This window comes from Budorcas taxicolor, chromosome 3 (assembly GCF_023091745.1).
Source record: "Budorcas taxicolor isolate Tak-1 chromosome 3, Takin1.1, whole genome shotgun sequence".
NCBI lineage: Eukaryota > Metazoa > Chordata > Mammalia > Artiodactyla > Bovidae > Budorcas > Budorcas taxicolor.
The window spans coordinates 93,263,730-93,290,228 of record NC_068912.1 but is presented as its reverse complement, the minus strand read 5'-3'; the positions used below and the strand labels follow the sequence as shown (position 1 = coordinate 93,290,228).

General features: G+C 56.7%; 1 protein-coding gene and 1 pseudogene across 2 annotated transcripts; both read left to right on the top strand.

Moving 5' to 3' along the window:
- LOC128045607 (sterol carrier protein 2-like) overlaps positions 1-506 on the top strand; it is a 49,504-nt pseudogene extending 48,998 nt beyond the window's left edge.
- On the top strand, positions 309-25,531 carry PODN (podocan). Of its 2 annotated transcripts, XM_052636707.1 has the most exons (12): positions 380-427; positions 838-935; positions 7,636-7,946; positions 9,326-9,419; positions 10,948-11,012; positions 12,565-12,674; positions 13,788-13,944; positions 14,236-14,351; positions 14,892-15,549; positions 18,864-19,012; positions 20,092-20,299; positions 22,770-25,531. In XM_052636707.1, exons 3-11 carry the CDS (start codon positions 7,641-7,643, stop codon positions 20,270-20,272), a joined length of 1,836 nt encoding a protein of 611 aa, XP_052492667.1. In that variant the 5' UTR covers positions 380-427; positions 838-935; positions 7,636-7,640; the 3' UTR covers positions 20,273-20,299; positions 22,770-25,531. The 2 variants fall into 2 exon arrangements, with proteins under 2 accessions (XP_052492666.1, XP_052492667.1); XM_052636706.1 differs by lacking the exon at positions 838-935 and having other exon boundaries at positions 309-427.
- The last annotated feature ends 968 nt before the right edge of the window (positions 25,532-26,499 follow it).

Below are 26,499 nucleotides of genomic sequence, written 5' to 3'. Positions count from 1 at the left end.
CTGGGGCCTGGAGGGGGTCCGGTTCCACTTGGGAAAGCTGGGAACTAGGAAGCGTCGCAGGCTAGGCACCCCGCCTTCCCCGTCTCCTAGGAGGGGTGGGGGCGTGGTACGGCGGCCCCGCCAGGGCGGAGGAGGGTGAGGGGTCTCTTCCTCCGGGGGAAGTGGGGCTCAGCCCGGTCCAACGCCGGGAGGGGCAGGCCCTCCCCTGCCCGCGCCTGCCGGGACCCTACGCCTGTGTCCGGAGGGGGCCGGCGTCCAGCAGATGCACGCGGGGGGGTGGGGGCGGGGGAGAGGCGGGGAGGAGAGAACCCACAACAAAACTTGCGTCGGTCGCCGAGCGCAAGGCTCGACTTGAATGGAAGGAGCCCACGCCCGCGGAGCGCAGCCGAGACTCGGGAGAGCGCGGTCGGCCGGCGGGGCGCAGCAGGTACCGGGCGCAGGCGGCCGGGTGGGCGAGGGCCGGGACCTGGCTGGGCAGCGGACTCGGACTTCCCGCCCTGGTATGACGGCCCCAGCAGCTGGCCCGGAGGGGCCGCGCATCTCGCCCCCTCAGTGAGAGCCCTACCCGGAGGGCGCAGCCGAAGAGATCTGCCTCAGGGGGCGCGACCCTCCGCGATCCCGACCCGGCAGGGGCCTGTTCTCATCTCCGACGGGAGGCCGGTCCCAGCCCCGGCCCCTCCCGCTGCGCACATCTGGAAAGAATCTGCGGGCGGATGGGAGGGGGGAGTGGAAGGACGCGGGCAGGCGACAGGGAACGTAGAGGGCAGGTGGAACCGGGGAGGGTAGAGGAGCCCTGTACCTGCAGCCTGGTCGCTGAGTATGCCCGTGTCTATCCAGGTCAGATCATCCCAGGTAGCCCACTCTTCGACCCCTTACAGACAGAGAAACTGAGGCCTGAAGCGGGGCAGAGATCTGCTCCCAGGACGCGCGGACAGGTGAGGCGGAGCCGCGCGTCCCTGTCCCAGGCCGCTCTGGGCTTGGCTCCTCAGCCCCGCGCCGCGCAGTCGCTCTGAGCCAGAGCTCTCAGCTGGGGCCCTGGTGTCTATCTGTCTATCCGGCTGCCTCCCCGCTGGGACAGCGGGACTGAGAAGGGGGTTGGGGGATGGCGGCGGAGTGCAGGGTCCGGGGCGAGGCCGGCGCGCCCCAGCGAAGGCGCTCAAAGCTCCCAGGCTGCAGGTCCTTAAACCTCCAGGCTGGCCTGGGCGGGGGATGCGTTCCGGCATTAGAATACCTGATGCGCCGTCAGGTGGAAGAGGGGGCGGCGGCGAGCTGCTGGTGGCCTCCGGGGCTGGGGCTGAGGCTGCGGATGGGTGGTAGCTGCAGCCTGAAGTTCAGGAGAGGAGCAGACGCAAGCGTGCTTGCGGCAGTGATCGTCCGGATTCGAGTCCGGGATGCCCAGAAGGATGCTCACCCTGCACCTTGCAGAGCATCTTGGAAAGATGGAGGGCCACACAAACTGGAGCGTCTACCCTTGGACTTCAAGCTGGTCCGGGAAAGTGATGCTGTGGTCAACCCAGCTACAGAAGGCCCCACTGGGAGCCCCTGGAAGGTCATGTCCCCTTTTAGGGTCCAGGGCCAGCCTATTCAAGTTAAGAAATGTCATATTCACATGAATGCTTTCATGAAATCTTGAGGGAGCATCTTTGTCCCTTCTATCTGAATCTTGGGACAGGGGTGACTTAATGGTTGCACCTTTAGGCCTGGTAAAGTCCTGCATAAGAGCTCTGACCATGATCTGCTTAGAACCCTTGATAGCTCCCTGTCAGCAACCCCTTAGCAGAGTGCCTGATGCCCTTGGAAACTTGACTTTTCCTTCCCTGTTTACCCTTCCTTAAACACACCTCCCTCTTTACCCTCCCCACATTGTGCCTTTGCTCATGGCTTGCCTTCAGCCTTGAGTGCCTTTTCCTTCCCTTTGTCCACCAGGAGAATCTCTGCTCAGTCTTCAGGACCAGCCCAAGGCTCTGAGCAGGAATCAGAAGACACGAAATCTAATCCTGGCCTTGCCTTTAAAATACTAATGAGTAAACTGAGGGAATCAGACCAGATAATAATATTGTAGATCTTTCCAAGTCTGCCTTTCACAAATACATTCCTTCATTCAGCAAACATTTCCTGAGCACCTGCTCCTTGCCTAGGGAGTCAGGGAAAGCTCAGCTGAGCCCTGAAGGGTGCTGCGGGAACATCACGAAACTCCCTAACCCAGCAGGAGCGGCTTCCCAAGGCAAAAGAATCAGAGTAGCTGCTTGCTGGGAATGGGCAACTGTGGGAGCCTGCTTTAGTTTTCTCCTCTGCAAAGTAGGAAGACTAATTCTTAGTCTTGGGATTTCTGTTGTAGTCAGTAAGATACAGCGTTGGAGGCCCATCACAGGGCAGATGCTCAGCAAATCTTTACTGAATTTCAGTGGAGGAGGGAGGAGGTGCTGGGGGCTGAGGATTGACCTCCTGATTTGGATCTCCCTTCACTCTCCTTCTTCTAGTCCTGCCTTAACCCCTCATTTAAGCGGTTCTGGGCCTTAAGGTTTGGTTCCCGGGGGGCAGGGGTTGGTGGGTGACAGTGGGTTCCAGCTATTTCCACAGTAACAGTAACCCCAAGTATGTTGCACTCGCTGGATTCCAGCATCAGCTGGCCACGTCTTTTCATTGACTCCGTATGAGGAGCTCTTATCTCATTGCCTAGACTAGTAAACAGAGGCTCAGAGCACTGAAGCGACTCATCCAGGTTCACACAGCAATTCAAATTGGAACAACTCCCACAGACTGAACTGTCCCTCTCGCCTAACAGTGTGAGCTCTGCTCATAAGGACTGCTCACTCTGGGGACTTCCAAAGCCTTGAAAAACTGTTCTTCCACACACAGGTCCAACATGGCTCAGCACAAAGAAGGGACTTGGGGGCTTATCTTGCTCCACATTCTTAGAGAAACAAAACAAAAAAATTGAGACTCAGATGGGTCGATGATGTCACCAAAGTCACAAGCAAATGAGGTGATGGAACTGGAGCTACCCAGGATCCCAAGGCCCTCAGGGTGGCTGGCCAAGCTGGAAGAAGGGGGACATGGAACTGGGGCCACCACTCTCCAAGCCCTGTCTGTTCCTCCTCCCACTCCCTTGAAACCGCCTCTTCCTCTCCATCCTGCAGCTCAGCAGCTCCCTCCGCCTAGACCAGTCTTATTATCCCTTCCATGCCGCACTGCACAGCCTCTAGGAGCTCCCCACTGGTCCCTCCATAAGCCTGCCTATGCCACACTCCAGTTCTTCAACAACCTCTTATCTCTCCAAAGATAAGGCTTTTGACTTTTTTCTTGGCTTGGACCATGGCCACTGCTCCGTCCTCCAAACCCGACAGATACTCTAGTGAGCTTTGCAGAGGTCACGTGAGTGCTCTTGCCCCAGGGCCTTTGCACACACAGATCCCCTTGCTTGTATCACCCATTTCCTTTTGTCTGATAGTCATCCTTCGTGGCTAGATAAAGCATTGCTTTTTCTTGGAGTCTTCTTGGCTTTGGATATACTTAGGCCTCCTCTGGGCCCCTGTGGACTCTAGGTTCCCTCTATCACACCTCTGGTGACACTGGTATTATAATACGCAATTTACACAAAATGTCTAGACCAGCACTGACCAACAGAAATATGAGAACCATCAATGTAAGCCATGTGAGTGACATAAAATTTTCTAGAAGTCATGTTAAAAAGAGTAAAATGAAGCAGGTAAAGCATTTTTTAAAAAATTAATTTATTTTTAACTGGAGGATAATTGCTTTACAATATTGTATTAGTTTCTGCCATATAGCAACATAGTTATAAATATGCCATAGTTATAACATAAATTAGCCATAGTTATAAATATGTGCCCTCCTTGAACCTCCCTCCCACCTTCCACCGTGTCCCACCCCTCTAGGTAGTCACAGAGCACTGGGTTTGAGGTCCCTGTGTCATATAGCAACTTCCCACCCAGCTATCTATTTTACATATGATATTGTATATGTTTCAGTGCTACTCTCTCTATTCATCCCATCCTCTCCTTCCCCCACAGTGTCCACAAGTTTGTTCTCTATGTCTGCATCTCCATTCAATTCAGTTCAGTTCAGTTGCTCAGTCGTGTCCGACTCTTTGCGACCCCATGAACCGCAGCATGTCAGGCCTCCCAACTCCCGAAGCACACCAAAACCCATGTCCATTGAGTCAATAATGCCATCCAATCCTCTCATCCTCTGTCGTCCCCTTCTCCTTCCGCCCTCTATCTTTCCCAGCATCAGGGTCTTTTCCAATGAGTCAGCTCTTTGCATCAGGTGGCCAAAGTATTGGAGTTTCAGCTTCAACATCAGTCCTTCCAATGAACACCCAGGACTGATCTCCTTTAGGATGGACTGGTTGGATCTCCTTGCAGTCCAAGGGACTCTCCACTACTATCCTGCAAATAGGTTCATCAGTACCATCTTTCTAGCTTCCATATATATATGCATTAATATATGATAGAAACAGGCAAATTTTTAATAATTTAGCTCAAAATATGCAAATATTGTCATATAATACTATAAAAAATAAATGAGATATTTTACATTTTTTGTACTATTTGAAATCTATATATACTACATTTTATACTTATAGCACTTCTCAATTTAGTGTAGCCACATTTCAAGTGCTGATAGCCACATGCAGCCACCATATTGAGCAGTAGCTATGTGAGGATTTTAAGGGCAGCAGCCATACCTGAGTCACTTGTTTGGGTCCTCAGTGCCCAGCTGTGCTTGGCCCAGGGAAATGCTCCATGGTTTTGTGGTTAAGACCCAGGCTGGGAACTTGGCCTTGCCACTTAACAGTTGTGTTGTATTGGCCAACCCCGTTGGGCCTCAGCTGCTTATCTATAGTGTAGTGGTGATAACATTTTCAATCTGGTTTATATGTTAATATAAATTAAATATTTGTATAGATACAGTGTACATATCCTTACAGATGCAAAACTGAAGGTGAAGGAGGAGAACTAGCTGGCCTAGTGAGTGTATAAGATTTGTGGGGAGGATCCTTCTTCTTGGCCTCCTGCCTTGACTGAATCTGGGGCCTGGGCCTGCGCCCAGACTTCACCTCCCAGAGTTTGGATCTGCACTGCGGTCCAACAGGCGGGCGGGCAGGCTAGGGAGACGCAGGTGGCTCCAGGGGCTGGAAGCTGTTGAGATAGCTGGAGGGTTATAACGTGCCCTGGGAATGACGATCAGTAGGCTGGCCAAGGATTTATTGCCCATTTGGTCAGGGCACGAGGCAGAGGGGTGTGGTAGGGCAGGCAGGGCCAGGCTGTAGCATGCATCCATCACTGCTGCTGATGGAGCCTGGGAGCCGTGTGTGCTTGGGCCCCCTGGTTCTCTGCTGCCTCAGGGGCCTGAGTCTGCCGAGGCCTTGTGGACCTACCTATGGGGTCAAGCTAGTCTGGCTGCCGGCCCTCTTCTCCCTCCTCACAGCTTTCTTTCTGGGGCCTTATGCCCCTTTTACAGGGCTCACGTAGGCTGGTGGGCAGTGGTTATTTTACTGGGGTCTGCTGCCTCTTGGAGACTAAGGGCAGGGACCTTATCTGCTTTACCTGTATCCCCCAGGCCTAGCACAGGGCTAGATGGGGCCTCACCTTCGAGAGCTGGCTGAGCCAACGAGTGAGGCAAAGCAGTATCTGAAATACTGCAGCAGCCATGGGGCAGCAGAATTCGCTGAAGAATGGAATGTGCAAATCTCCAGTGAGGAGGTGGGCCTAGCACTGGACCAGAAAGGCACAGTCAGGAGTTATGCACTGGAAGGGGAAGAAGCAGGGGGGTTCTGAAGCCGACAGTGTTGTGGTTGGGACATCAATGGTGCCCATGGATTGGATATTAGTGGTGGAGCTAATCAGCAGGGAGCGAACATTTATTGAGCACTTACTGTGTGCAGTACATGCATCCCACTGACTCTCACAGTCTCTCCAACAGGAGAGCTCTGTGCCACCCGGTTGGACGGGGAGGAATGTGAGATTTAGAGGGTGGCAAAGCTTGCCCAGAGTCACAGGACTGATGAGGACCAGAGCAGAGCTCACAGCCCCATCTCTCTGGCTCAGAGCATGCCTGCTTAACCAGACATCAGTATCATCATCAAGCTCCCCGTTTGCTCAACCCTCCCAGACCCAGCATCTCATCAGAGCTTTCTAACCACTGGGCTGTGATCCCTGGGCTCATGGTGGGAAGAGATGCTCAGGCTGCAGAGTGGGTGCACCCAGGCTTGGACGCCTGTCATGTACCTGCGTTGGTAAGCATCACAATAGTGAGAGCAGCCTCATCATCCAGTGGGTGCCGGGGGCTTTGCATCTGCTCTCTTGCTGACTCCCTCCAGGAGTTCTGAGGTTAGATCTGTTATCTGCATTGTAAGGTGAGGAAACAGGCTCAGCAAGGTCAGTGCCACCAAACAGCAAAAGGGACCTAACCCCAGAGTCTGTGTACCAGAGCTACTGCTTGTCCCAACTTACCACACCCCAGAGATGTTTGCTAAGTGAGTCTCTTAAAGGGAAATCCAGGGACCAGCCTAGAGCTAAGCCATGCCCATGGCTGCCTTGATGATGGAGCCCCAGCATCTTCCTCAGTGGCCCAAGGCCATCCCTCTACCTGCTCCTTGTTGCCTGAAGGGACCATGCTGGGGAGAGGTCTCTTGCAGGTGGCCGTTGATCACATGAGCACTGCAGGTGCTGGTGAGGGCAGCCGAGGGTGCAAACACCAGAGACAGGACTTGAGGGTTATTCAGGCAGTAGCAGCTCCATTCACTAATGGCTACTCTGTGCACAGCATGCAGGGACAGGGAATGGCTCACAGCCCTGTGTGGAAGAAACACAAAACATCACATTTTCAACTCATGCCAAGCCCTGGGGGAACAAAGTGATACAGAGGCCTGCGGCATCTCATATGCCAGGGGACCTAACACTGGCGTTAGTTCTTGGAGAAACTGCTGATTGCACAAGAGGCAAGGGGGCGGTTCTGGGCAGAAGGAACAGCACATGCGAAGGCCTGGAGGGAGGAACACGAAACAGACAATAAGCAGGGCAGGTGAGTGTGGGAGCTGGAGGAGAGGCAGGGCCATGTCCTGAAGATCCTGGAATGGCAATCTCAGGTGCTAAGACACCTCAGACCTGTGGTGTCCCAGACCTGTTGCTGGCCCACCGTGACCTGTGGCTGCTCAACCAAGGACAGGCCCCTCCCAGCACTGCCTGTGCCAGGATAGTGAGAGCTCAGCCAAGTCCAAGCCAAGCCCTGCAAGTCCAAACTCTTCCCAGGCCTCAGCTTTCCTTTCTGTGAAATGAGGGTACAGATCTCTTGAGGCCAGGCCCAGAGAGGGTTCTGGGAGGTTTTGCAGATCTGCTTAAGGACAGGGATTCAGCTCACCTGCCCCCAACTCCCAAACTTGCATCCCCCTCCCCAGCCGCCAGAGGGCAGCGCTGATAAGGGGGTGCGGATGGGAGGGCGGCAGCCAGCAGAGCTGGTGTGTGCAGAGGACAGGGTCGAGAGGGGCTCTGCCCTGTGGCGTGGAAGGCCCCAGCATGACTTCCATGGGCCCTAGTCCCTTGGCTGCGCTCCCTGATAGGTTAAGTCAGCCCCGGCCTCTGGGTGAGTCTGAATTGACCCCTCCTGCAGGTACCATGGCCCAGGGCTGGGCGCTGCTGCTCCTGCTGCTGTTGCCGCGGCAGCTGGGAGTGGTGCTCGCTGTGAGGGCCCCAGGGTTTGGCCGAAGCGGCGCCCGCAGCCTGAGCCCCGAAGAGAATGAATTCTCGGAGGAGGAGCCGGTGCTAGTCCTGAGCCCTGAGGAGCCGGGGCGCGGCCCAGCCACCATCGGCTGCCCTCGAGACTGCGCCTGCTCCCAGGAGGGGGTCGTGGACTGCGGCGGCATCGACCTGCGTGAGTTCCCGGAGGACTTGCCTGAGCACACCAACCACCTGTCCTTGCAGGTGAGGTTGGGACGCTGTGCCAATGGTCAGGGTCACCGGGGGCTGCCCCGCACATGGTGGCTCCCATCCTGGAACCACCCCACCCCCACCACAGTCCTTGCCCATGGCCTCCCACCCTCCAGACGCAGGGCACTAGGGCAGGTCAGACAAAAGGATGCCTCCACCAGGGGCATCCCGGCTCTGACATCCCGGGCACAGAGCACTGTGATGTTATGACCTGCTTTGTCTCGTGGGAGGAGTCTGGGCTGAGGCTGTCTGTAGAGTCCGGACCTGTCTGAGCTCCGACACAGACCTGCCCTCAGCTGACCCTCTGGGAAGACAGGGTACCTCAGACACCGTTAGGGACCAGGAAAGTGAACACACAGCAGACCCCCGAGGAGGACCTTGGGGGCTCGGGGGGTCCAGTGCTGTCCCCAGCTGAGGCCCAGTCTAGATTTTAGAACCTCCCGAAGTGGGACACAGCGTTCCAGATGAGAACTCTGGAGGCACTGATGCCCCCGTAATCACCTTCATGTAGCCCTGAGGGACAGGGAGGGGCTGCCGCACCTGTTTCCAGAGGAGACCAGGCCCAGAGAAGGACAGTGACCGGCCCATGGTCACACAGCCCCCATGGGTCTCCACTGGCGGTGGTGGGAGCCCAAGACCAAGAGACCCTGAGGGTAGGAGACACGCTGAGGACAGGCCTCACTGTAGGTTCATCCACCAAGAAGCTCCTGTGAACCAGCGCTATGCTTCTGGTCCTGTGTGGGCTGCTGGGCAAGTAGGGCGGTCTCAAACATATATTGCCTGTGAGGTGCTCACTGTCTACCTGGGAGACAGAGACCTAAACAGGTAGAAAGAGCAGACAGAGGTTGAAGGACTGGTGCTGTGAGGCCAGAGCAGCTCCTAGTCCAGCCCCCAGTCCAACCCAGGAAGGCTTCTGGAGGAGGTGCTACCTGACCCAGGTTTTAAAGCATCCCAAGGGGAAGTGGGGTCCCCTGGGCCAGGAACCAAAGGTGGGTTTCTGGCTTGGGGAAGGGGGGAATGGGCTGGGGACACTTGTCACTAAGTGGGAACAGTTCTGGAGGGAAGACAGCATTCTAAGTTTGAACTGCCTGTGGATATCTGTGTGTGTGTGTGTGTGTGTGTACGCCTGCACTCTTAGAAGGGGGGCCACACCTCTGCTGTGGTTACTGCTGTGCCTGCAACACCTGCACCTGGGCATGGCTCAGAGCCAGTCCCCAGGGTCTGTCCACCATGGGGCAGAATCCCAACGGAGGGGCCCAACAGAGGAACTGGCTCCTGGGAATGGACTGAGGTGGGTGCAGGCTTCTAATGGGGCAGGAGCCCTGGGCACCCCCTTGTGTTGCCTCCTCACCATCCCCATGTCTCCCCCCTAGAACAACCAGCTGGAGAAGATCTACCCCAGGGAGCTCTCCCGACTGCATCGGCTGGAGACGCTGAACCTCCAGAACAACCGCCTGACTTCCCGAGGTGAGGGATCGCCCAGGGCTGGGGGTTGGGACCCCAGACAGGAACCTAGGTGCCTATGGGGAAAGGCCCGCCCTGCAGACCCTGGCATGTGGGGAAGAGCAGGCCTGGGATGGTCTGCCCTCCAGATCCACGGCAGGTGCTCCCTGTGGTTGCCTAACAGCCACCGCTGGGTGTTTCTGAGACCGGGGAGTCTGATCAAAGGAGAGGCTTCAGAGCAGCTCAGACTCCAGTGTCTGAGGAATCACAGAAAGCCTTTAGAATCAAAGCGTGTAGAATCCTGAAATTTTAAAAGTTTTTTTTTTCTGATGATGAAAATAGTTTTTAATTAGAGTAGAAATTTTGGAAATACAGAAGTTAGAATACAAAAAAACCCACTCATTATCCTGCCACTGCCATCTGAAAAGTGAAAGTGAAGGTCGCTCAGTTGTGTCTGACTCTGCAACTCCATGGACTATACAGTCCATGGAATTCTCCAGACCAGAATACTGGAGTGGGCAGCCTTTCCCTTCTCCAGGGGATCTTCTCTACCCAGGGATCGAACCCAGGTCTCCTGCATTTCAGGCAGATTCTTTATCAGCTGAGCCACGTGAAGTTCATCACTATTGACATTTTGGTATATTTCTTTCCATTAAAAAAAACATAATTTATACACCATGAAGTTTATCCAACTTAAAGGTATAATCTGATGAGTTTTTATAAGTTTATATGTTGTACAGCCATCACCACAATCCAATCCAGTCCTTTTTCTTTGTGTTTTTAATTCATAGCTGTACTTATAGTATCGATACTATAACTGTTATAATTGCTTTGTTTCACTAAGCAGTTAGCTCAGCAGCATTTCTCATGTTGCTGAAAACTCTCCACAGCCATCATTTGACACAGGGTATTCCACAGAGGGATGCCGCGCAGTTTATGTAACTGTTCCCTCTTGTTAGATACTTGGGTGAGTCCCAGCATCTGAGGGTCTGGGAGCTCAGAACCAAGTGTCAGAGGCCGACCTCAGGACTGGAGAAGGGCCAGCCTGGCTGGGCTCCCGGTGACAGCTGGCTTCTGATAGCACATCTGCCAGATGGGGCAGGAGAGGGCCAGGTGTAGGGCGGGGGTGAGAGGGGGCTCAGAAGACATCGCCCTGCCCTACCCTGCCTGGGGCTGGGTGTGAGGATTCTCTCTGACCCTCTGGAGCTGTCCCCAGGGGCACACTCCTTCTTGGCAGGTCCTCTGCCCTGTGGCCTGATCTTTTGGGTGCCCATTCCCACCCAGGCTGCCCTGAGAACGTGAAGGATCAGCCATCTATCAGCGGACACTTGCCATCTGCTCTTCTGAGCCTGAGCCTCTGAGAGCAGGGTTGGGGGTGGGGTGGCACTGAGCAGGCCTGTTGGGACTGGCTGGGTAGGGTCAGAGCCGCATGTGCCCCAGGCAGTGCCTCCCTGTCCTGGCAGGCGGGGTGGGTGTGGGGTGGTCAGTGCTCACGTGCTCCCCTGTAGCGTCTCCTTCATCCAGGGCTCTGACCGATGCCTGTCCTTTGAAGGGCTCCCGGAGGAGGCATTTGAGCATCTGACCAACCTCAATTACCTGTACCTGGCCAATAACAAGGTGAGGGGCCCGCAGCAGGGCAGGGTGTCTGGGGCTGAGCTCAGGGAACTTTCACCAGGGCCTCTTTTGGGCCAGCTGCTGGGTTCCTACTGGTGCTCAGACACAGTCCAGACCCTGCATTTTAACACAGGGCTTCAGAGTGGTCAGATGATGACTGAGGCCAAGGCCTACATCGGTGTAGTGGGGTGAGAGCTCATCCCCACAGGGAGGGGGCATTGGAGGGCTTCCTGGAGGGACAGCATTTGAAGAGCCATGAAGGGTAATGGGATTGCAACCAGAGGCCTCAAGGGGGAGGGCACTGCAGTAAAAGGGACAGCAGGAGTGAAGGTAAAAGGCTCTCAGCCTCGCAATATTCGGCCTGTCCCAGGGCTCTGTCCTGGCCCTTCTCTCTACACTCCTAAGGTGACTATCTCCTCCTTGGTCTACAACACCCATCTACATCAAGGCCATGTCCAGAGGCAGTCTCCAGGCTTTCCCCTACCCCCATGTGAGACTCAAAGATCCACCTGCCTCCTCAGCATCTTCCCTGGATGTTTGATGGAAATAGAACTACCCGCTCCCCATCCCTGGAAGGGGCATCTCCAACCACCTGCAATGGCACTGGTCATGAATCCAGGAGTGCTTGGCTCACCCACGTCTGCTCTCTCTACAGCTCCCCAACCCCTGCCCTGCCCACCAGCATAGGACCCTTCTCATCTGTGGCCCTTCTCCTCAGAGCAGCCAGAGGGGTTTTTCAAAATCTTGCCCCACTCTAGCTCTATACTGTCCCCTCCCCACTTAAAACCCTCCCAACGGCTTCCCCCTCTGCCCAGGAAGAAACCCACACGTCTCCTTGAGGCCTGCTGACCTGTGTCCCTGGCCCTCCTGGCTTTCTTAACTCATCTCCCCACTGGCTCTCACCCCCAGAACCTGGCAGATCCCCCCGACAGGGGCCTCTACTCACTGTCCTTGCTGTGTGGGTGGTCTCCCCCACAGATGGCATTTAGAGTGCCGTCATCTCTTCTCCAAGCACCCCACAAAGTCGTTCATTGTCTTCAGTCTGTTTGAATTCCCAGCACAGCAGTGATGACTCTCGAAGCTTTTATTCCTTGTGTATCATCTTCTCCACTAGGATGTAAGCTTCTGGTGTGGGTGGTGTGGGCAGGGATCTGTGTCTTGTTCCCTAGGACGTGTCCAGGGCCTGGAACTCTGCCTGCATATTGCGGATTTCAGGGAGTACTGTCGAATAAATGAAGGGTGGATACCGTGGACTGGGGCTGGAGAAACATGGGTGCTCACTGTGCCTGCACAGAGGGCCAGGGTCAGGGGGCAGTGAGGGGCGAGGCCAGGAGAATGGGCTGGGCAGGGGACAAGATGGAGAGATTTAAATGTCAAGCTCAGGACTATGGGGAGCCATGGAGGTTCTGGTTTTGTTATTGGGAACTTTAGAAAGATGGCTCTAGTCGCAGAGAGGAGACAAACTGAAGGGGCTCAGATGAGCAGCAGGCAGTGTGACTCCCTGCTGGCCTCTCACCCTCCACTGGTCTTTCTACCCCAACTCTTCCCTTTCCAGCTGACCTTGGCACCCCGCTTCCTGCCAAATGCCCTGATCAGTGTGGACTTCGCTGCCAACTATCTCACTAAGATCTACGGGCTCACCTTTGGTCAGAAGCCAAACTTGAGGTCAGAGGTCAGAGGGGGACCCTGGGCTTAGGTTGGGGAAAGGGGGGAAGCTGAGGCAGAGGCTGCAGGCCCTGAGTAGGGTACAGGCAACCCAGAGAAGAGGGATGGACAGTGCATGATGCCCCATGCTCAGGGCTGAGGTGACAGACACCCAGGGCTGCAGGGGCACAGGGTCTGGAGGGCTGACCGCTAAAGGAGTAGAAGGAGTCAGTCCAGAGGTGAGGACAGAGGGTGGTGTCCGGGGAACTGTGGGGGGCAGGTGAGGGTATTTCCCTCCTTGCTTAGCCCCTGGGAAGGGAAGCCTCTTCCAATAGGCAGAGCTGCCCTTGCTGAGAGCTGCTCTGGGTGAGGCCTCATAGCACAGGTATGTGAGCGGGGGTGGGGGGTGGGGTGCTGGGGAGGAGAAGGTGCTGACAGCCTCAGGTGCCACTCTGTCCCTGAATCTGATGCCTCGATTCTCTTCACTCCCCGGAGAAGCCAGTGCTACTGTGTATCGCTCTGTCCCACAGATGAGGAGACTGAGGCCCAAGAGAGGCCATACAGCAAGAAGGAACTGTGTTGCCTATGGACTTCTCTTATTCGTTGTCTTCTCTCCTTGTAGCATGTTAGCTCCATGAGGGCAGGGACTTGTTGGTTCTGTCCACTGCTGTATCTTTAGGATCTGGAACAGTCCTGGCACATAGGGACACTTACTGTATGCTTGCTGAATGAATGAGGGGTCACCTCCTCTGAACCCAGATCCTGTGCTGGGCACTGGGGACAAAGAGGTGACAGGGACAGGCTCCATTCTCGAGAGGTCCCACAGAGCTCAGAGCCAGCTGTGTGGACAGGCAGGGACTCCAGGGCTGCAACACTTGGGGAACAAGTGAGAACCCTGAAGGTTATGGAGAAGCAGGGACTGGGGATCAGGAAGTCTTGTTTCTTCCAGTAACTTGTAGGGTGGTTCCTTCGTCCCCTCAGCTGTGTAGGGGGAACTGGATTTGGTGGCGTCTGAGGTTGTTGAGATGGGAAGAGGGTGCCCTGGGCCACAGGCCCAACCTGAGCAAGGTCTGGAGGCTCACCAGGTGAGCTGGTGTGGGGGTGGTTGAGAGAGAACCTGAGCCTCGTCCCCAGGTCCGTGTATCTGCACAACAACAAGCTGGCGGACGCCGGGCTGCCGGACAGCATGTTCAATGGCTCCAGCAATGTTGAGATCCTCATCCTGTCCAGCAACTTCCTGCGCCATGTGCCCAAGCACTTGCCACCCGCCCTCTACAAACTGCACCTCAAGGTGGGAGGGAGAGGGCAGGGAGGAGCGCTGCCCAAATAGGGGGAGAGCCCAGGCCCACATGGGCACAGTCGTGAGGCTGCGGGGCCTCGGCACGAGCTGGGGGGCACAGAATCCACTGCAGAGACGCAGACAGAGACCCAGACACCTGGCTGTCAGCCCCACACTGAGTCCTTTAGGCCTGGGCCCTCTCCCCATGGCTCCCCCAGACCCCTCTCCATATCTCATCTCAAGGCTGTGTCCTTGCCCCTTGGCCATCCCTCATGCCCCCTTTCCCACCCTCCCATCTCTCAGAACAACAAGCTGGAGAAGATCCCACCAGGTGCCTTCAGCGAGCTGAGCAACCTGCGTGAGCTGTACCTGCAGAACAACCACCTGACTGATGAGGGCCTGGACAATGAGACCTTTTGGTGAGCCCCTTCCTGGCCGCCGTGTGAGCTCTGCGCTCAGGAGGCCCCTCCCAGGGCTCACCTGGCCGGGTCCTTGCCCACCTGCCCCTGGCCAGTTTTCTCGGAGAAGGAACTTTAAGGCTTGTGCCTTTACTGACACTTCTGTCCCGAAGAATAGCGCTATGTAAGTCCTGCCCAAATTCTAGTAAGGCAAGGAAGTGCTTGCAGAGGCTGGCTTCTTGGTACAAAGTAGAAACTCAAGCATTCTTGTTGAAGGCAGATCTATTTTCAAGCCCAGGGTAGCCTAAAAGGACAAAAGGCTTTAAACAGTCAGTCTTCAAACAAATCCTGTGTCAGAAACCATGCTAGATCCTTCTCACACCAGTGTATCACTGAGTCAAGCTACTGGGAGGCTGGGAGAGGACTGAGTTCCCCAGTCAGCTAGTGGCAGAGCTGGGATGAGTTAGAGGGAAGTCCCCTGCCACCTCCCTTGGGAGTAATGTTGGAAACAAGTGCCACCTGGGCTCCTGCCCACCGACCTAATCGCCTGCTTCCCTCCAGGAAGCTCTCCAGCCTGGAGTACCTGGATCTGTCCAGCAACAACCTGTCGCGGGTCCCGGCGGGGCTGCCGCGCAGCCTGGTGCTGCTGCACCTGGAGAAGAACGCCATCCGGAGCGTGGACGCAGACGTGCTGACCCCCATCCGCAGTCTCGAGTACCTGCTGCTGCACAGCAACCAGCTGCGCGCGCAGGGCATCCACCCGCGGGCCTTCCAGGGCCTCAAGCGGCTGCACACGGTGCACCTGTACAACAACGCGCTGGAGCGCGTGCCCAGCGGCCTGCCCCGCCGCGTGCGCACCCTCATGATCCTGCACAACCAGATCACCGGCATCGGCCGCGACGACTTTGCCACCACCTACTACCTGGAGGAGCTCAACCTCAGCTACAACCGCATCACCAGTCCACAGGTGCACCGCGACGCCTTCCGCAAGCTGCGTCTGCTGCGCTCGCTGGACCTTTCCGGCAACCGGCTGCACACCCTACCGCCTGGGCTGCCACGCAACGTGCACGTGCTGAAGATCAAGCGCAATGAGCTGGTCGCCCTGGCGCGTGGGGCGCTGGCCGGCATGGCCCAGCTGCGAGAGCTCTACCTCACCGGCAACCGGCTGCGCAACCGGGCCCTGGGACCCCGTGCCTGGACCGACCTCTCCGGTCTGCAGGTAAGCGGCCAGGGCCGTGCCCATTCAGGGTACTACTGGTCGGGCTCCCCGAGCCCACCTAGCTGCTGGGCCCGGGTGAGCAGGTAGCAGGTGGGCAGGGACTCTAGAGAAGGGCCTGCTGGGCAGCCTGGGCATTAGGGTATGGAGCCTGGGCCATGCCAAGGGTCTAGGCTCATGGTATAGCAGTGCAGGGCAGAGTTCAGCTGGCAGGCAAGGCAGAGCTTTCCACCTGCAGGGACAGGCTTGAGGAACCCTGTAGGGACAAGGGGAGGTCATGGCTGCAGGTGGGGGGGGCATTGTCCAGGAGGACTGAAGGACAGGGACAGTTCGGGTGGCATGAGAAAGTGGAGCTCACCCACCTGTGGGCATAGGATAGGTACCTGGAGAAGGCTGGGCTTGGGGGAGGGGAGGCTGGCAGGTGCCTGAGGTGGGCTAACCTCACCAGGCTGCAGAGTCTAGAGGGGTGAACTTGGGGCTTCTGGGACTGGCCAGTGGCTGTGGCTCCTGTAGCCACACCCGAGACAGGAGGGCTCTGTGGCCATGTGAACTAAGCCTCCTTGGTTACAAGTGAAGCCTCCTGACGCAGTGAAGGGCTGAAAGGGAACTTCATTAAGGAACCTGGGAGGCTCAGCTGTTTTACCAGGCCCCCCTCTCCCAAATGTCCTCAGCCTTTTCGCAAGGCTCTGCTCAAATATCCCCTCATTGGGAGGTCTTCCTTCACTGCCTGCCACCTTCCTCTGCTTTGTTTTTCTTTATAACCTCTTCCCTCCGACAGTAGGTCATCTGTTTACTTGTTTGTTTTCCACTCTTCCTGCTAGAACAAGGCGCAGGCGTTTTAGTCTGTTGTGTTCACTGCTGGACCAGGGCCCTGGCTGTGGGAGGCACACAGTACATGCTTGTCAGGGGAGCTGTCAGGGTGGGGATGTCTGAGCGGAGTGCAGGGGAGAGGCCCTGAGAGTGGGAGGCAGGGAGGTGGGGCTGAGCCCCGAGGGTGAGTGGTGGGAGGCGGCTGGTCCTCCAGGAGCAGCCAGGGTCTCCCCCACCCAGAGAGCCCGGCTGCGTGTCAGACACCAGGGTCCAGCCACCTGTGCCAGCCTCTCTTGTGCCACTTCTTAAGGGGCCCCAGCCCCATTGCCCTCTTCTCCACACCTGCTCCTCCTGCTGCACTGGCTAACTTGCTGAAGGGGATGACACCCACCTGGGTGTCCACAGGAAATGTGGACGCTGCCCTGCCACCCCCTTTTCCATACCATCTGACCCCCACTGCCCATTGTTACTGAACCTGCCCTCTCTATCATGACACCTCCCCATCTCTCCACTTCTCTCCATCCTACTGGTCATATCAGAAGATCAAGTCACCCCCATTTCTTCCTGGACCTCAGCTTCCTAGGAGCATTTCACTCCTATATTCCACATGCAATCAGCAGGTATCTTGAAAAAATAAAAAAAACCAAACATGCTCACTGTATACCCACCCAGAACCCTTCTGTGGCTCCCCTTTAGAACCCAGACCAGAATCCTGGCTGTGACCTTCAGTGCCTGGTCTGCCTCTGCTCCCAGCTGAGCTTCTTGGTTTCCCAGATGCCCTGGACTTTGTTTATACTGTCCCCTCGGCTGGAAGGCCAGTGACACCTACTCACTCATTCATTCTACAAGCTGATACCAAACCCTCCCCACATGCAGACCCAGTTCTAGAACTGAGGACCTAGAGGGGAATAAGACAGATCCAGAGTCACTGCCCTCCTGCTGCTGCTGCTGCTGCTGCTAAGTTGCTTCAGTCGTGTGCGACTCTGTGCGACCCCATAGACGGCAGCCTACCAGGCTCCCCCATCCCTGGGATTCTCCAGGCAAGAACACTGTAGTGGGTTGCCATTGCCTTCTCCAATGCATGAAAGTGAAAAGTGAAAGTGGAGTCGCTCAGTCATGTCTGACTCTTCACGACCCCATGGACTGCAGCCTACCAGGCTCCTCCGCCCATGGGATTTTCCAGGCAAGAGTACTGCAGTGGGGTGCCATTGCCTTCTCCGCACTGCCCTCCTAGAGCTTATCATATACCTAGGACTTAGCTCGGTTGTCACCTCCTCCAGGAAGCCACCAACAATGGGCAGGTTAAATGGCTGTCTGGGTGAGTCCAGTCAGGAGTCGGGTATTTGGTGAAGACCTTCCTCAGCCTGTGGGATCTTTGTTCAAGCAGCTGCTCTCACTGCTCCAGAGTGCCCACCTGCGTTGGCTGCTCCCCCAACCCTGACTGGGCTGGGTCGGGCCCCTCCCCGGCCCCCTTATCTCAGCCCCGTTCCACTGCTGTCATTGCCAGAGTGTTTTGACCATCTCCCCTGCCAGCCTGACTTCCCAGCACAGAGGAAGTGTCTCGGGGATTCCATGTCCCTGTTGGCCACGGGCACTGAGGAGGTCTAGAATGAATGAGGAAGTCCTGGATCCGTGTGGAAGGAACCCAGTGGGGAGCAGGGAGCCCTGCTGATGGAGAAGGTGACAGGGAGGCTCCCTAGGGTGCCTGAATCGTGCGCTTCCCTGCATCTGGAATCTGGATTTATGGCCCCCCGTTCCCTGGCCCTGAGCCCCAGCCTGTCAGCGTAAGGAGGGAGCTTGAGATGAGAGAAGCCCACCCGTGGCTACACAGGTGTGTATCAGGGCAAGGGTGCTGACAGCCCGAGGTGCAGGCAGTGAGCCAGGCCCGGGCACGTCCAGGTCTCCTTCCCGCGGCAGCTGTGCTCTGCTCCCTGGGAAAACCACCATTTCCCTGGCCACGTGCTTCCTGGACTCTAGGCCTGTGGTGGGTCTGACACTGACCAGCCTGGGGCCTGGTTGCCATGCCAGGGTCACTGTGGCCCTTGAATCCTGGCCCTTGGCCCCTGTCCACATGGGCCCTGAGATCCACAAAGGAGCAGCCCCGCCCCTATCCTCATCTGACAAAGTTGGGTTGCGATTTAAAGACTGGAGGACACCTAGTCCCTGCCCTTCTGGGGTCTTTAGTCTGAGGGAGGTGACAGGGGTGTTAAGGAGGACAGCCTTTAGCACCCAGGCACTGTGGCCGTGAATTCATGTGGCCGGATGGAAGGAGCAGGGTAGGCTAGATGCCAATTAGAACAAGGATTCGGAGTCACAAGCCCCAACTTCCAGCCTCTGCGGGCCCTATGGCCTGCGATGGATCTCTGAACCTCTCCGAGCCTCTGTTTTCCCGTCTGGAAATGGGGATAGTTATAGAGCCCGCCTCACAGGGTTATGAGATTTAGAATGCTCTGGGTCAGTGGGAGCTTGCTTGTCAAGTGCTGTATCTGCCCTGCTCACCCCTGCAGCTGCTCGACATTGCCGGGAATCAGCTCACGGAGATCCCCGGGGGGCTCCCAGAGTCGCTGGAGTACCTGTACCTGCAGAATAACAAGATTAGTGCTGTGCCCGCCAATGCCTTTGACGCCACACCCAACCTCAAAGGGATTTTTCTCAGGTAGGAGGCCCTGCCCCTGCCCTTCAGGGGGCTGCCCAGCTCCAGCAGAGGGATCAGGGCCCATGGGAACCACTCACAGGTAGAGGTCAGTGCTTGAAGCAGTGCTTCCATTGAGCAGAGCCCTGGTTACAGAACAGAGCCCCAGTGAGCTCCTGTTCCCTTAGCTCTCAAGGGTGGAGACAGTCCTGGCCAGGCCTGGTGGGGTCCACTGGTTTGTGAAAGGGCTTTGGAAACTTTAAAAAGCAGAACTTGTGGGCATTCTTGATGTTCCTATGGCAGGAAGGGACCACAGAGAGCATCTTCCCAATTTACAGCTGGGAAAGCTGAGGCCCAGAAAGCACAGGTGACTGCTGTGTCCACAGCCAGACAGGCTGGGCCTGGGCCTCAGACCCAGGATAGCAGATGTTCAGGTCATCACTGGGTTCTGGGGGTTTAGGATGATTCAGAGGACCTGGCTCCCCAAGGAGAGCAGAACCAGAGTGGTTCTTCCCACCATCCCCCTCCAAGTCAGACAGATCAGAGAAAGGCAACATGTGCACTCCCAGGGGCTTTGTGGCCTAGAAGACTCAGGCTGGGTGACATCAGGGTGCAGTGTGACCTATGCCTCGGCTCCTGCAGGAGACTAAGGTACAGAGAATTGAGGGGGCCTGAGATCAGAGTCCAGCCTTCCCCTTCCCAAACATGTGTCCCCAACCCACTGTGGCCCTGGCCTTTTCTGTGCCCCTCTACACCCAGCACCAAGGTGACTTCAGGCTGGCCACAGAGCATCCTCAGACCTCCAGGTTAATGTCAATGGGCAGGCAGGGAAGACTTGTCTGTGTCTGCCACCCTCAGATCATAGTAAGAGCATATACGGCGGAGGCCTTCTCTCCTCTGTACGGGGTCACCCTTCCCCGCTGCACTAGCCACACAGAATACCTTGAACTCCCTGTGATGGCCTGGACTCCTAAGCCCCCTTCTTTTGTGCTTGCTGCATGTCTTCCTGGAGGGCCTGTCCCTTCCACTCCACTTCTGGGCTGGGTCACTGTGGGGACACTGTTCGGCTAATGGCACAGACCTCACGTGGGTGCCCTACACAGGTTTAACAAGCTGGCCGTGGGCTCCGTGGTGGAGAGTGCCTTCCGGAAGCTGAAGCACCTGCAGGTCTTGGACATAGAGGGCAACTTTGAGTTTGGTGACGTTTCCAAGGACCGGGGCCGGCTGGAGAAGGAAGAGGAGGAGGAGGACGATGACGACGAGGAGGAAGAGGAAAGGCGATAGTGACTGGGAGAACGGGATCTGACGCAGGTGGGTGGTCTGTGTGGGGCGCCCTAGCCTGCTTCACCACATTCCTGCCCCTGACCCCAGTCTAGGGTCTTTCTGCCCATTCTCCACCCTCTGTCCCCTGCTTCGTTGTTCATTTTGCAAATCTGTTAGAGCTCTGTGTGCTCAGGCCCTGGGTGTGAGGTTGGGGATGACAGCATGCCAGCGGGAGGCTGGCCCGTGCCAGGGCCTCCATCCACAGCAATGCATCCCTGATGGGACACACCCAGGAACTGGGAGGGAGGAAGCAGGGAATGGATATGGGGGCCCACAAGCAAGCTACTGCTGCAACCCAAGCCAGAGATGCTGGAGGTGGGCAATGAGGATGCAGACAAGCAGATGGGCCTGAAAGGAGGTCTGGAGGTGCAGACTTGAGGGGCCCAGCTAGTCCTGCTGGACACGGGGTGAGGGAGAAGACAAGATCCCAGTTCTAGCCTGGAATTCCAGGTGGATGATAGTACTAGGAGGAGCAGGTCTGGTGAGGGGAACGGTGAGTTTGGAGGGCACTGGGGAGCTGCCCAGGGTGGACTGGCTATTTGGATCTGGGGCTCCAGAGTGAGGTCTGGCTGGAGAGGGAGGTCCAGGAATCATAGGCCTTGAAACAGTCCCTGAGGCCTCGAGAGGCTGGGGGAGCTCTCCAGGGAGAGAGGAGGGAAGGGGATTGCCAGCTGGAGGGGAGGGGCGGGAGGAAGGGGACAGAGCACCAGGGGAGGGAGGCAGAGCTGCAGACAGCCCAGGACAGAGGGCCATCACACGCGCACACAGTGCACCCACGTGCACACACTCACACTCACCGAAGCATGCACACACATGCACAAAGCAGACACTCAAACACACACCGCACGTGTGCACACACAGACACACTCACACGTACTTTACTGTGTATTCACAGATGCAGGACAAGCACACCATTGCATATACTCATGTGTGCATGCCTGTGAGTACATACACGCATGCTGCCCCAGGCACATATGCCCTTGTGTGCACATATGCACACACACATATACACATGCATGCCTGTTATGCATCCTTGTACAGGAAGTGGAAGGAATCAGCTGTGTGAGCACAACAAAGAGACTGATGGAGCTGAGCATGGCCACGGACCCACTGGACTTATCTACAGGGAGGTCACCGTGACCTTGTGGGGAGCAGTTTCAGGGGCAAAGAGGGTGGAGAAAGTGGCTGGAAAGGAGAGGGTTCAGGGATTATAGACAAGTCTGTTGAGAAGTTTGACTGTGAAGAGATGAGTGAGGCTGGTGGTGGGAAGGATGCATGAAGCTCAGGCAGGATTCTGTTCACGCTGGGCCCTTTTTAAGCAACAGAACTGGTTTGAATGCCGATGGGGAGGGGCCCATGTTGAGGGAGGAGTTAAAGGCATAAGAGAGGAGAGCTGGGTGTAGCCACACCTGTGCAAGCAGGAGGAAGGACTGGCTTGGGCAGGAGGGAGGGTCAGTTCTCCAGAGGCTACTGTCACATGCAGGTCAGCGGCTTCGTGGCTGGATGTGAGGTCACACCTGCCCGATGCCTTCTGGTATCTCCGTGCAACAGATACTCAGCAGACCAGGGTGGGTGTGGAGACGATGGCCAGTTGGATTCATCCATGGCCGAGGTTTTGGCCAGGAGTGTGAGACAGGAAGGCAAGGAACAAGGAAACTGAGGGTGCTGGCAAGAGAGAGGCTGCCTTGCAGATGCTGGGGCTCAGGCTGGAAAGGGAAGGGGTGAAGATGGGGCGGGGTTGGTCTCCTGGGGGAAGAGGTTGGAGGGTGGGCATGGTGGTGGGGAGTAGCCAGGAGGGGAGGTGTGGTCAGGAGAGATATCAGAGTAAGCTGAGCTGGGGATCCAGGGGCCACTGGTCACTATTAGGATGTTGAATTGAAGTAGGGTCTGAGACAGAGAGGGGTCTGAGTGGGGTTGAGGATCCTGCCGAGGACATAGGGAGGAGGGAACAGGGGTCTAGCTGATGACAGAGAGAGGGGTGAGTGTGCTGGGCTTGCTACCTGATTATAGAGGGCGACCCCAGAGGCAGTGCTTGGGAGTCACCTTTCTTGACTCCTGGGCCCAGAGGCGTGAAGATGGAGCCCTTTATCTCCATGCATTGTCCTCGGGCAGAGCCAGGGGTCAGTGACTGGGGTCACTAGCCATTCAGTGGGGGTGCTGGGGCCCTCGGGAAGGCACTGTGGGTCCCAGGGTAGAGAGAATCTGCCCCTCTGGAGGACATTGGCCACAGTCAGCAGCCCCAGGAGAGGCCAAAGGGGTCCAGAGGTTTCCAGTCCATACCAGGCCCCCAGGAGCACCTCCCAGGGGGCGCCCCCTGCACTGGCTCTGTACTCCCAGGGCAACTTCCCCTCGGGCCTGCAGTTGCTTGACCCTGCCAGAGTCTAATCCCTTTGGCCCCAGCTGGGCTTGGTGGGCAGGTCTGCCTTGGCCTCCCCTGACTCGCCCGCGTGTTCTGCAGGACGACGGACCGCTGGAGCCTTTCTACAGCACATGCCTGAGCCCTGCGCACCCCGACTCTGCCTTGCTCACAGACACTTCCGGCGCAGCGCCCACCAGGCCCCACTCCACACATAGGCTGGACCCAGTCTCCCCCCCCCACCCCTTCCTGCAGTCCATCCACAGCCAGACACCCACACACAGCCAGCTGCACAGCGTCCTCCAAACATGCCCCTGTCGGCCCCACACTCAATGCTGCCCTCAGTCCCTGGGTCCTACAGACGAGGCAAAGGGTCTGACCAGCCCCAGCACTCATGGGTACCTGCTCCCTGCCCCGTGGACACATGTACACACACACACACACACACACACACACACACACACAAGTCACATGCAAATAGCTCTTCTCGGCCTCTGCCACCAACAGCTCTTGCCCCAGCCAGAAATGGCCAGCTCACCGTCTGTCTGTCTGCCCCCTCCATCTGTCCCTTGGAGAAGACAGAGTTATCTCCATGCTGTCTGCGGCCAGGTGCCTGCACCCTCTGGAACTCACAGACTGGGTTTTCTTCCTTTCTCTCCATTTGGGGAAAAGAACCTTCAGGACTGCTGCCTTGGCCCACCGGTCATGCTCCCCAAGGCTGGGGCAGTCATTCCCTGCCAGGCCCTGGCCGGGCCCAGACACAGCTTTGCTGGATGAGCCCCACTGAGGCCAGAGGGAAGGTCTGAGGCTGCTGAGGTCTTGGCCTTGAGCTTGGGGGAGGTGGTGGGGCTAGGTGGAGCAAGAGCAAAGGGCCCAGCTGCACCGATGAGAGAACTTTTTTATTCTTTGGGCCTGAGGGGAGTTCTGGGTGCCTTTTTTTTTTTTTAATTCTTTTTTAAGGAAAAACAATGATAAAAACTTCAAAGCTGATTTTTCTTGTTACAGAAAAACTAATATAAAAGCATTACCCCTGTCTGGCAGCCTGTGGCCGTGTCTGTGTGTGCTTCCTGCCAGGTGCTGGGCTCAGGCCTGGCCGCCGGGCAGGACCCAAGCACTTCAGCACCTTCTGACCAGCAGGAGTCAGTGCAGAGTTCAGTTCTGGGGGCCCACAGAGTCATCCCATAGAAAGAAGTCCAGGGACGCAGGGTTTAGGTGAAGGTGAGGTGGCCTGGAGGCACGTGCAGCCCCTCAACTCGGTGGGGGTCAACAGGTTGGGCCGGGACCACCACACAAAGCCTGTGAGCCCACTCTGTGTTCCCGAGGGGCTGAGCATCCAGGCAGAGGACCTGCAGGCTTTGGGCTGCTCAGAGTTCCTGGGCACTGAGTGGGCATGACTGATGGGGTCTGTCCCATAGCAGATGCTGGGATGCAAAAGGGGCTGGAGGCAGGCTTGGGAGCTGGAGCAGAACCCTCCTCAGGGCCTTGGTCCCTGCAGGCTTGCCCAGAGGTGGCAGACTAGCCCAGTGTGTCACCATCACCACCGGGGCCAGAGCTGGGCCAGAAGAAGGCAGCCCCCAGCTCAGAGCAAAGAAGAACATCTGCCAGGCAGAGCTGCCCCACAGTGGATCACATGCCCCAGAAGTGGTGGCCCCCCGCCACTAGAGGTGTGTAAGCACGCTGCTGTTGAGCCCAGTAAAGAGCAGCTTCCTGACCTGTATGGAGCAGACACCATTGCTCAAAGAGATGAGCTACAGGAAGGGGGCCAGTAAGGCAGGCCACACCATGCGAAGAGTTAGCTGGACATTTGATCTGTCATAGGTTATTAGGCCTTAAGAAAGGAAGGATGCTCCCAAGGTGGATTCTACAGCCTCTAGCCTTATAGTGAGAAGGGGAGCCTAGGGCCCTTCCTGGACTCTTCAGACTATGACCCTGGGAGGAAGATGGAGGTAGTTCAGGAGTGGGGCCTGGGAGGCAGGTGGCTGTTTTTGTTCAGCCGACTCTTGCCGACCCCATGGACGGCAACACGCCAAGCTTCCCCATCCTTCACTGTCTCCTGGAGTTTGCTCAAACTCATGTCTATTGAGTCAGTGATGCCGTCCTACCAACTCATTCTCTGTTGCCCCCTTCTCCTCCTGCCTTCAGTCTTTCCCAGCATCAGGGTCTTTTCCAGTGAGTCGGCTCTTCGCACCAGGTGGCCAAAGTATTTGGAGCTTCAGCTTCAGCATCAGTCTTTCTACTGAATATTTAAGACTTGATTACCCTCCTGATTCTCTCATCCCCTCCCCCAGCTTCATGGGTTCCATGGTGCAAAACCCTGGGGCTGTATCTTCTCCCCAAAGTGCATCCAGAGCAGGCTGTGTGGCCAGGGTCTTCTGTGTCCCCCGTGAGCCTCCTGGAGACACTGTGAGGCTGAAGAGAGCAAGAGAAGGAGAGTCTGAAAACTTCTTGGGCACATCCCCGGCTTAAAGCAAAGCATTCACAGATGGGAGCCAGGCTGGCTGAAGAAATGTGTTTCTTTTGTGAGGACTGACCTCAGGGTCCTGCCTGTAGAACCCAGCCTATGAGCAGAGTGGTCTGTCCACACCGTGGTTCCCAGACAGGCCCCTGGGCAGCCCAGCGTGTGCTCTGCTTCCTGCATGCAATGGTTCAAGCAGGCCTGTCCTCGCTCTGGCCACCAAGACAGGCTCGTCCGCACTCTGGCTGCGCAGGCAGGCCCGTCCACACACTGACAGCCCAGACAGACCTGTCTACACTCCAGCTATGCAGACAAGGCTGTTTACATTCCGGCTTCCTGGACAGCCCCGTCTGTACTCAGACTGCCCAGACAAGCAAGTCTGTGCTTTGCCTGTATTAACCCAATAAAGAAATGCTGGTTTGGGTATGGTCACTAAGCCTACAAGATTTGAAAAACAAAATACCTTTATTTGGTTATCATTGAACTTGCAAACACAGAAAGGAATAGAAAATCTAACTCCTCTTCATCACATGGGCTTTGGGGTAGGGGGTGGGGAGAGTGCTGACCCCAGGGCCATCTGGGCAGCTGGACTGAAACATCCCAGGTGAGTCTGCATCCCCAGTCCTGGCTGGCTCACCTGTCCAATGGGAGACTAGCCCGGGGGTTTCTAAGGGCCCTGCAGCTCTGGTGAAGACATCTCCATCTCCACATCAGAGGAGCTTTATGAGACAGAACTGCTAGGTCAGGAGACGGGACGGGCTGTGGCACGTGGAAGGCTGTGGGTCTCGGCTTTAGGCTGGGCCCATCCTTGGGGAGAGCTGTTGGTCTGAGGCCACGTGTTATGAGGCTGGGTGGGGGCGGATCTGGGCTGGGACACAGCTGGGGCAGAACCAGGACATTGCTATGTCTTCATAAATTGAAAGCAGGGGTGGCTCTGGGGCTCCTGGAGGGGGCAGAGCCTCCCTCTCAGCATCTGACCCTGCAGCCATCCCTGTCCTCTGGCAGGGAGTGGCCAGGGCTTGAAAGACTTGAACTAGAGTCCTAGTCCTGATATCACTTGTTCCGAGACCTGGGGCAAGTGTTTTCAGCTTTCAGAGCCTCAACTTTGTGATCCAGAAAGTGGGGACCATACCCCTGCCTGCCACCCGCACAGGCCAACCCAGTGGAAATGTCACAGTTGGGGCTCAGGCTACGCCTGCCTGTAACTCTCCAGCTGGGATCCCCACTTGCAGTCTTTCCCCTTTCTAACACTCCACTTTCCGTCAAGTAGAGCCCATTCTGGACCCTCAAGGGTGGGGAGATAGTGTGAGCCTGGCCCTTGTGCTCAGGAAAGTAGTGAATTGAGATCCTGCCCTTGGCCCCTAACCCTGGAGGCCT